General features: G+C 44.1%; 1 protein-coding gene across 1 annotated transcript in view; it reads right to left on the reverse strand.

The window, feature by feature from the left end:
* The window catches only part of ITIH6 (inter-alpha-trypsin inhibitor heavy chain family member 6), a 41,075-nt gene extending 30,612 nt beyond the window's left edge, over positions 1-10,463 (reverse strand). Inside the window, 5 exon segments of the mRNA XM_072627336.1 lie at positions 1,689-1,756; positions 5,871-6,118; positions 6,789-6,899; positions 9,749-9,903; positions 10,362-10,463. Coding sequence (XP_072483437.1) covers positions 1,689-1,756; positions 5,871-6,118; positions 6,789-6,899; positions 9,749-9,903; positions 10,362-10,463 — 684 coding nt within the window.
* Between the last annotated feature and the right edge of the window lie 832 nt (positions 10,464-11,295).

The raw sequence follows: 11,295 nt of genomic DNA on the forward strand, positions 1-11,295 counted from the left end.
GACCCCCCTCTGCTCCAGCCTGATCTCTTTCCAACTTGTACAAGCTCCATCTTCTAGTCGAATTGTACTCCCAACCAGTCAGGCCCTATACTTGATGCTCTATCTCCTGTCTCCATAAATTTGCCTAGTAAGTTGGAGAGAGCACTAGGCCTGGAAACAGGAAGACCTAGGTTCAAATCTTGCCTTGGTAAGTCACTGGGCAAAGCTCTGTTTGCCTCAGTTTCTTCAATAAAGATCCTAACAGCCCCTACTTCCCAGGGTTTTTATGAGGATCAAATGAGATAATATTTGTAAAGCACTTGGCACTTACTAAGCAGTTTATAAAAGTTATTATTATCATTAGTGGTAGTAGTGGTGGTGGTGGTAGTAATAGTGGTGGTAGTAGTGGTGGTGGTGGTAGTAGTGGTGGTGGTGGTAGTAGTAGTGGTGGTAGTAGTAGTGGTGGTGGTGGTAGTGGTGGTGGTGGTGTGGTGGTGGTGGTGGTGGTGTTGGTGGTGGTAGTAGTAGTAGTGGTGGTATCAGTATTTACATAATCCATTCCCCATACCTGGAATTTACTTCTGCTTTTCTATCTCACTCAATTAGAAAATCAAACTAAACTGGAAACAGCTTCTTTCCTCAAAGCGTTACCCCCAAGCTTAGTACAGGAGGGGGCAACATGTACAGATATAGGGCTACACAGAATAGACACAAACTAATTCTAGAAGTGAGATTGGAGTTCAAAAGTGATGAAGAAAGAACCATGCCCTGGGCATGCTTGGAAGTTGAATGCACATCCTTGATATTCTCTCCATCATTTTCTTAGCAAAGCACAATGGATAAAAGATTAATCAAGCTCCAGCTTAAGGTGCCAATGCTCCTGCTGAATATTTAATAACCAATTCTCATGAGATGGCACAGGCCCAACCATGGATACCTCGAAGGGCGTTTTGGGGGAGCCTCTAGTAACTAGAGGGTCAGGAATTAGGGTTCATGTAGAAGTGGAGTTCACACTGAGTCTTGAAGAAATCTACAGATTCTAAGAGATGGAAGTGAGGATGGAGAGCAGCAGTCTAGGTATGGGGACAGCCTTGCAAAAGTTTGGAGGTGGGAGATGGGACAGCCAGGTGGGCAGCATTGCTGGACTGGAGCATGTGTAAAAGGAAGAAAAAGGATAGGTGGTGAAGAACTTTAAATGCCAAACAAAGGGGGATTGTGAGTAGATGGCAACATGCTACAAGGTAGCAAACACTTCCTTGAGGTTTGGAATTTCGGTAGTCTAAAAAGAAATAAGAAAAACCTATAGATGACTCTTCCACCCAGCCCTGAGCTAGACAAGCCAGGTGAGCATGAGGCAGTGGTGGGCAACAAGTTAATAGTGCCAGCCGAGAGCACTCAAGGGGAGGAGCCCAGTGATGGGATAAGAGCCCACGGAGGAGCAGTCCTCAAGTTCCTTGAAGAAGAGGGCTCATCTTGCCCACCATGCTCAGGACTAGACAGAGCTTTTCCCAAGCGCTTAGATAATGAGGCCAATGAAATGAGCAACCCAAGGAAAACCATGAAAGAATATCTTGGTTTGAGAGATGCCCAGAGGGGTATCTAAATCCTGAAGAGAACAGTAACTTCCCCCCAACAAATCTGGGGAAAGATTTGAAGGAATTCTGGGTAAAGAAATGAAACTAATGGGGGATAAGAAACAGAAGGCATACCTGTAAGGGTCCCAGGAAAGCTCCATAGAACAGAGGACCTTCAGGTGCTTTTGTTCTGCTTTGATAGTCTTGAAGACAAAAAAGAGAGGAACAGGGGACTACCCTGGGGCAAAAAGGAGGGAAATCACAATTATAAGAGAGATGCATAAGATGGATCAGAGATGTCTATGAAGGAAGCAATAGGGCAAATAGACATTCTATGAGTTTCACTTTCATTTGAACCAGAACCAGTTTGCAAGAGCAAACACTAATACCCTCCCCCTTTCTCTACACATAGAGATTTTGGTATAGAAATACATTAAGCTTAAAGGGGAAATAGGAGTGGACAGGTTCAAGGGAGAGAGGGAGAGAGGGACTTATGAAGAAGGGAAGGTAAAGTAAGGTAGGATAGGTAGGGGAATCATCCTAAGCAAAAGAAGCTCAAATGAACCCTAACCTTACATGTGAATCAAGAGTTAGAAAGAAAGGAAGAAAGAGTGAAAACCTAGGATCAGGGCAAGGAGAAGAGAAGAGCTATTGACTGAGAGGAAATAGGCCACTTCACTTATAGATCACATGTGTCAGGCAAACTCCCTCTCTGTTACCACCTTCTAATTGCTTATAAACAAGGGAGTAGAAGCAAAGAGAGGACAGAGTACAAAAGGACAGGTGGGAGAGAAATACACATTTAATAGTCATCACTAAACTTGAATGGGTTGGACTCACGCATAAAACAGAAGAGAATTACAGGATGGATAATAGAATCTGACAATATGTTGTTTATGGGAAACACAAAGATTCACATAGAGTTAAAATCAGCATATGCTTCAGCTGAGCTATAAAAAGCAGGCTAAACAAACATGATTTCGAATAAGCTTACAGGAAATATAGACATAATAAAAAGAAATAGGCAGGGAAATAACATTATGTGAAATGACATTAAGTGTTTAAAGGCACCATAGAAAATGAATCAATAGCAATACTGAATACACAAGCACCAAATAGCATAGCATCTAAATGTTTAAAGGCAGAGTTGATTGAATTGCAGGGAGAAATAGATGGTAAAACTATAATGGGGGGAACCCTAACTACTTTCAGACCTGGACAAACTCAACCAAGGAATTGTTGTTGTTCAACCATTTATCTGTGTCCAACTCTTCCTGACCCCGTGGACCATAGCATGTCAATACTGTCCATGGGATTTTCTTGGCAAAGATATAGGAGAGTGGTTTGCCATTGCCTTCTCCAGTGGATTGAGGCAAACAGACTTTAAATGACCTGCTGAAGATCACACAGCTAGTAAATGTCTGAGGTCAGATTTGAACTCAGGTCTTCCTGACTCCAGACCCATCACTCTAGCCATTGAGCCATCTAGTAGCTGCCTCAGAACTGAAATAAAAAATATATCTCTTAGCTGTACATGTCAGTGTTACAGAAACTGGTCATGTATTGGGGGCAGCTAGGTGGTGCAGTAGATAGAGCACCAGTGCAGGAGTCAGGAGGACCTGAGTTCAAACTCACCTCAGACACTCACTAGCTGTGTGACCTTGGCAAGTCACTTAACCCCAATTGCCTCACCCTGGGTCATCTCCAGTCATCCTGATGAATATCTGGTCACTGAATTCAGATGGCTGTGGAGGAGAAGTGAGGCTGGTGACCTGCACAACCCATCCTCACTCAAAACAAAGTCAAGTGCAAGTCATGTCATCATTTCCTGTTGGCATAGTCTTCTTTGGCAATGAAGGATGAACACACACATGTATTGGGGCATAAAGAACTCTTTATAAATGTGGGAAAGCAGAAATACTGAGCACATAATTTGCTGATCACAATGTAATAACATTAATTCAATAAGGAGTTTTTAAAGAGTGAATTAAAAAGTAATTCGAGACCAAATAGCACATTTATAAAGAACTGGTATGTCAAAGAGCAAATTATAGAAGCAATATAAAATGTCATCAAAGTGACCACAATGTGATGACACCTCAAAGCTTATGGGATCCAAATAACAGAGTTCTCAGGGAAAAATGGATATTTTTAAAGAATTTCATTAACAAATGAGAGAAAGAACAAATCAGTGAATTGGGCACACAAGTTAAAAAAACCTGAACAGCACCAAATAAAAAAATCCCCACAGAAGCAACAAAGGACATTTAAAAAGAGATGAATAAAATTGAAGCAAAATGGCCATTGAGTTGATAAATAAAAGTAGGAACTGTTTAAAAACTAATAAAAAAGATAAGCAACTAACTTGATTAAAAAGGAGAGGAAAACCAGATTGCATGAAAGATGAAAAAGTAGAGTCCATAGCAACTGAAGAGGAAATTATCAGAAACTATTTTGGCCTATTTTATTTTAACATAACTGATAACTAAGAAGAAATAGATGAACGTTTTACAAAAATATGTAGAATTCTACATCAACAAAAATAAGAAATAGACTATACAAGTAACCTGACATCAGAAAAAGAAATTGAGTAAGCCTTATAAATGAACTAACAAAGAAAAAGACTTTGGGACCAGATGGATTTATAAGTGGATTTTAACAGACATTCAAAGAACAACTAATTCCATTGGGATATCAACTATTTGAAATAACAAGTAAAGAAGACATCCTACCAGTTGTTTTCTGTAATACAAATATGGTCTTGATACTTAAACCAGGGAGAGATAAAGCAAAGAAAGAAGACTGTACACTAACATCCCCAATAAACAGCGATGCAAGCATTTAAAACAAAAGATTAGCAGGTAGGCTACAACAACGTATTAGGAAAATGATACACTCAGACCAGGTTGGATTTGTACCAGGAATGCAGGATTGGTTCAACCTAAGGGAGGAGGAAATGAGGAACGGGTGGAAAGGAAGGGAATAAGCACTTGTATGATATGTACTAGTCCCTGTGCTATGATAATATGAGAAATATCTTCTTTGATTCTCACAAAAATAAAGAAAATTATTAATAGAATAACAATGTTAATCATTTAAATGACTAAAACCATATAATAATACCAATAGATGCTTTAAAAAAAAGTTTTTGACAAAATCCAACATCTGCTTCTGTTAAAAACACTAGAAACATATGAATAAATAGATCTTTCCTTAAGATTGGAAATAATATCTGTCTAAACACAAGAGTAAACATTATAGATAATGAGAGAACTGAGAGGATTAGCACAGCAAGTGGTGAATTGTGGGAATTGAGTGAACCACACTGACTCCACCTTGTTACTCAATTCTGGATCCAGCTCTGTTCCCTTTCTATGCTTTATGGGTCTAGTCCAACTTCTGTCTTGTGAGAAAACGTTATTCAGTTGTGAGAATTGGGAGAGAACCCTATCTCATTGTTTGAACCTGGCCCTGATTGGCTGGGAAGCTGGATCAGTTCTCCCCACGGCTTAGAGACCCTTAACCAAGGACCTCAGTTATGCTGATCGGAACCCTGGTCAGATCCAAAGACTGGTACAATGAGTTTTCTCACAGTTGTATATCTCAACCAGTGAGCGTGTCTTATCTGAAAATTGGCTCAGTATTGATCAATCAGTGACTGTGTCTATGTTTCCTTGATTGTTTATAGATACTCTGTGTGGATTCAGGGAGGAGTGGAAGCCATCGATCCTATTGACCCTATTCACCGGTGCTACTTAATTCCCTTTCCCCTTCTAGCCTCACATAGAGTCCCTCTACCTGAGCTGAGCTCTCAATATACCTGAATCCTAGAATCACTTTACATCCTTTCGCTTTTCTCTGCAACCCTGAACATTCCTGTGTCCAAGGAACAAGAGGATTGAATAGGGGAACTGGCACCAAGATTCATTCTCTCCATCACTTATGTCTCAGACTTGAAAGGTGCCAAAGTGCTTTCTTAGACACCCTTGCCCCCCATGTGCCTGTTCCTCACATGGCCCCCAGAGGCTATCTAGATCCCTGTCTTCTGCCTGCCTACCAGACCCAAACCTGCCCCCTAGTAACACTTCATTTCCTCTTTCCTCTCAAAATTACTGGTACTTTATGGCCCATTTCCAAAATGTTCTCCTGAGTGACTGTAGTAACCTTCCTCCTCCCCTCTGCAGCTGACCACTGGGACCGCTTTGCCTTTCCTGCCTGCCCAACCTGATGTCTCTGCCTTTTGCCCACTTTGCCAATGAACCTCTAGGCCTCTCTTTAGGCTCAGGGCTTGGTAGTTAAGACCTGCCTAGCACATACCTCTCACAGCATTGGTCAGTAGGTGGCTGGTTCTGAGGGGCAGCACACGGATGTAGTTAATGCCCGTTCTCTCTGACACAGTCACTTCCACACTGAGATTTGATACCAGTTGGCCAGGCCTAACACTCACAGCATGTTGGTATTTCCCCAGGAGGCGAGGGAGCAATTCCTCGTAGGTCAAGGCAAATGTTACCTCCCCACCTGCAGCTACACTTGTGGAAATTTGGAACTTCTTGATGTCATGGTCTCTGGGGAAGGAATAGTCTTTGTCATTATTCATCCCTGGACTCGTTTCTGCCCTTTGTTGCCCTGTTTGTTCTTTTAGACCCATCAATTTCCTTCATTTTTCTCATTCAGTCTCATGAGCCTCATGAATTCCCTCACTCACAGTAGGTTCACTGATTCTCCAGCTCATGAGTGTGATCACGCACACATTTAGTGAATTAATCAGCCATTCACTTGGTTGTTCATATTCTTTAACAACAACTTACATGGCCAGAGTGCCTTTACCATCATTATAAATGTTCTAAATCACATGGCCAAGCCAACTGGGGCACCTCACCCTGAGCCTACTTGTACTCTGGAGGGGCCAGGAGAAGACACCCCACTCCCTTCTACACAGAACTTCAGAACTAGAAAAATAAGGAGCTGTTGGTTTTCTAACCTCTCACTGAGGAAGCAGGAACACCTAGATCTGCCCACTCTGTATTTGCCTCTAGCCATTTAAGGGGAAGGCAAGAATCCTCCATTTTGGAGGGCCAATGGGAGGAGGGAGGTGAAGGAGCTGATAGGGACACATTATTGCCAAGGGTCATGCAAGTCAATGAAGTTTACAGGCTGGGCTTTGGTGAAGCCAGGACTCCTCTACGACAGACTTCAGGCTACTGCAGTTAGGAAGACAGATTTGGAGAGCCTTACTGGCTGGCCACATGGGCAGCAGTCCACCCTTGTTTCCTGGCTTCCTCATACATTTTCTTAGCCTGGCGCTTCTCTTTGACTTCAGCTGTGTAGACTTTGCCATTGACGGCCCTGATGGGGAGAGAGGGAGTCAAAGAATTACAAGGCTTTCCAAGATCTCAGAGCTGTCAGAAACATGGAAAAGTAACCCCCTGAGGTCCAGAGAAGGAGTTTCCTAAAAGCACACAGTGGGCCACTGGACTCTCAACCAAATCACATGAAGCTCTTCACGGAGGCCTCATCAATCCTATTTTTTCTACTTCAACCAGCTGTGCTATTTTACTGATGAGTAAACTGAGGGTGAGAGAGTTGACTTTCTCAAGATCATACAGAGATGTCTGTGGAAGTAATACTTCAGTTAGATGACCTCTGAGGGACTTTCCAATTGTGCTATTCAATGACTCTTACCTTCTCTTTACCCTATTAATTAACCTGTCCTCCCCCTACTCAAGGACCTTTCAAGGCTCCATATTGTCTCCAGGATAAAGTTTAGACTCCTCAACCTAGCGCTTGATGTCCTTTCCAAACTGACCCCAGTCTCCTCCTATGTTCCCCAACTCAGACAGATTGATCCCTGTCCTGCCCCCTCCACTTCAACTCCTTCCAATTTTCATACTTTGCTCAAGCTTTCCCAGTCAATTCGTGTTTATAGACTGATTTCCCTCTCCAAACCAAATCTATCCTTCAAGGCTCAACCCAAACTCCACCTTCTTTGGGAATGTTTCTCTGAGACCTCAAACAGATCCTCCCCTCAACCCATACTTATCCATTCACCTAATAAACATACCTGCTGTGTGCAAAGTCCTATGGAACATGGTTAAGGAGATAGAAGGTCTGCAGCCATTTCCAACTCTCCCTCCCCTACTTGGTAACTGTACACTAATTACCACTGAAGCGCAGAGTAGGGGATAACATTGGAAGCAACAAGCAACACTTTTGACATGGAGTGACAGTGGTAACAAAGGAGACTGTGGTCTGAAGCCTGATTCTGACCCTTATTGGCTCCTCAGGGGCAGCTAGGGGGTACCACAGTGTGCAGAGCACTGGACTTGAAGTCATGAAGACCAATTTGGCCTTAGACTATGTGACCCTGGGCAAGTCACTTCATCTCTGTAAAATGGGAATGAAAATAGCAGCTACCTTGGAGGGTCATTATGAGGATCAAGTAAGATCATCTTTGTACAAAGGGCTTAGCACAGTGCCTGGAATACAACAGGTGCTTCATAAATGCATATTCCCTCTCCTCTCCTCATTGAGAAATGGCAAGAAAAATAGTTAGAACTCACAGGGATAAGTGAAGAAAGTACTTTGGAAATCTTGGAGCTCTGTGTGAAGAGAATTTGTGCCCCTCAATATCCCCTCTCTAAACTCTGGTCAGGGCATTCGATTAGAGATTCCGAGAAAGTTAAAGTCAGTTCATAAACTGGGCAAATTCATCTTTTTGGAATTCAGATATGTCCTTGGAGCCTTTTTGGGCCAGAAGAAGGCACAACCAGGGGCACACTGCCTGGCACTAGTAGGTCCTTAGGAAATGTTTATCGATTGACTCTCTCCCTCTCTTTCTCCTTTCCCTCCTCCATCTTCCTTGGCCTTTTTTCTCCTCTCAGTCTCTTTCTCTCTTTCTCTCTCTCTCTCTCTCTCTCTCTCTCTCTCTCTCTCTCTCTTTCTCTCTGGGCCTCTCTCTCCCCCCCTGTCTCCCCCTCTCTGTCTCTTTCTTTCTGTCTATTTGTCTTTTCTCTCCCCAGTGAAATATCCTGATATCACCATGGAAAATAAAATAACCTTTTGGTACTCTTAGCCTGTTGCTGGCCCTGGAAGAGGGGGGATGTGTCTGTAGGGCATGTACTTCCCTGCCCAGAGAAGGCAGGTCTCTGGCCTCTGCACATAGAGTGTTCTGGGCACTAAATTCAAGGGCTTAGAGAAGCCAAAAGACGGAAGAGTTCTCTGTAAGGGGGGGGGGGGGCACTTCTGCTCTCTTTTCTTCCTTCCAAAGGGGAGAGATTAAACTGACTTTATTTTAAAATCTAGTGTATTTACTTTCACCCAACTGAACAGTGACCTGCTCCTTGGCATTTGAGGCTTTCCTACAATACACTCCCCTTCTGTTAACAGTATTCTTTCTGGAAAATCTTGAGGCACTGTGCCACCAGGCAAAATGGGTAGAGCACTGGACCTGGAGCCAGAAAGTCTGAGTTTGAATCCAGGCTCAGATACTTCCTAACTGTGGGACCTTGGGCAAGTTTTTCATCTCTCTCAGCCTCGGTTTCCTTAGCTGTAAAATGGGGATCATAATAGTACCTTCCTCCCAGGGTGGAGAGATTACAAACATAGAACACTTGTAAGCATTAAAGTGTGATGTAAATACAAGCTGTTATTTTAACCTGAAGTGAGAGGAAGTTCAATACTTTTGAAAGCATCTCATTTGTTTTTTTTGCAAAGCTCATTTAAGAAGCTCTTCCTTCTAGTTACCTCCCTTTTAATTTCTTCCTGTTGGTCCTAATTCTTTCCTATGGTAAATTCCTCTAGATAAGCTATGAGACAGACAAACAGCCAGCCAGCCAGACAGACAGACAGACAGATAGTCATCATGTCTTCCTGACCACTCTGTGCCAAAGCTCTCTAGCTCCTCCAAGCTATGCTTCTGGTGATGACAATGGCAATCATCTTGAGATGGTACTTTAAGGTCTGCACAGTGCTCTACAGATATGATCTCACATTGTCACAACAACCATAGGAGGGATGTGCTATTACAATCCCCATTTTATCCATTGGGAAATACACAGTGAATTGAATTTGTTCTTTTTGGTTCACTGCCTATCCTTGTTGGCTGAACTTGTCAATTTCCCTCCTGAAATTTGGCATCCAAAGCTGCCCTCCCTCTTCCCAGGCCCCCACAGCCACCCCACCCCCCAGACACTCACATGGTGAAGTTGGAAATGAAGGCTAGGCTGGGTAGATCGAGGTCAAAGACAGCTTCGTGAGCCTCTGGGTGTGGGTTGGTCATAACAGACACAACCTGGGTGTGCACGTATCGGGATACAATAGTTGAGCAGATGGAGAAGCGAGTCACTGGAAGCTAGAGCCACAAGAAGAGGCTTTAAGAAGTTGACTTAGAGGTATTCCCTCAGCCTGAGTGTGGACCCAAGGAATGGATTCACAGGTCCCAAGGAGTCAAAGAATCAGAGGCTCCAACTCCCAGACCCCCTCTAGACTCCTCTTCAAGTCTCTGGTCCTTCAGCTCCCAGGATCCTTGGGCCCGAAAGTCCAAGAATGTTAGGAATGGAAGGGACCTGAGGCCTTAGGTTTAGGGAGATGCAATTCATTCAACCCTGAACACAATGCCTGTAGGTTCTTTTGCTTCCCTCTGCTGATCATGCCCTCTGCTTCTCTCTCCTCATGTAGGAGAGCACAGGAGGCTGGTGGGGCAGTTAGGATTTAATTTGTGTTCAGCTCAGCGTTGGTCTCTGCTGGGACGTGGGGATGTTGGGTTAGCTAGGGTCAGGCCCCTTGAAGCTCTGGGGCTTGTGGACTCACCTCTCTGTGGGCCCTGAGGCTCCCTAGGATGTGCCTGAAGCTAAGAGTGACCAATATTGCCAGAGATAAGCTGACGCTTCCCTGGGCCCTCTGGAGCTTCATCCTTCAGCCTCTCTGGGCCGGGCCAGAAAGGCTCTGAAAAGCACATTTGAAAACCTACACATCTTTTCAAGACACCTTGGTGCTTGGAAGCCTGCAGGAATTTTCCTTTGATCCTCCCTTCTCTTGAGGGGGCTGGAGTTCGGACAAGAAAAAGCCAGCACACTTCTCAACGCAGCTTTCATTCCCACACAAGCTGGGATTGTCCAGCTCGGCACCAGCTCAGCACCAGCTCTGGAGCCAGCTTCCCTCGCCTCCTCCCCTTCTCTCTTTGTCTCTCTCCCCTCCGACCTCCTCTTTCTTTGTCTTTATGCCCCTTCATGTCTCCCCCTCCTCCCTTCTGCCTCCTCTAGCTTCACTGTTTGTTACCTCCTCTTCCTCCCCTTGATTTCACCCCCTCTGTCTTTCCCACTCTCGAAGTCCCTCGAGCTCTCCCATCCTCTCTGCTCTCTCTTCTGAGTTGCCCCGTTTTGCTCCATTTCTTTGTCACTGTCTCTGTGCATTCTTCCCCCTCTTTCTTGCTCTCCTTCGTTCTCAGTACAACCATCTTCCATCTTTATCTGTAGCTGGCTCTTCGCTGTCTTTCTCTTAGTTACACTCCTTCTCTTTGTCTAGAGTTCCCTTTTGTCTCCCTTCTATTGCCTTAGTCTACTGGTTTCTGCTAAATCAAGAAAAGAGCCTGGGCACTGGTCAACAGTGGATGGAAAGGAAAGTCCTGGCTGGTCCTATACCTAGGATAGGGCCGGACACAGGATGTGTGCGTGGGTTAAAGCCTGAAATAAGCTGGACTCCGAGCTACCCTTTTAGCTGAATGAAGTTTTGATCCGCTTCCTAA

This window comes from Notamacropus eugenii, chromosome X (genome assembly GCF_028372415.1).
Source record: "Notamacropus eugenii isolate mMacEug1 chromosome X, mMacEug1.pri_v2, whole genome shotgun sequence".
In the NCBI taxonomy this organism is placed as follows: Eukaryota; Metazoa; Chordata; class Mammalia; order Diprotodontia; family Macropodidae; genus Notamacropus; species Notamacropus eugenii.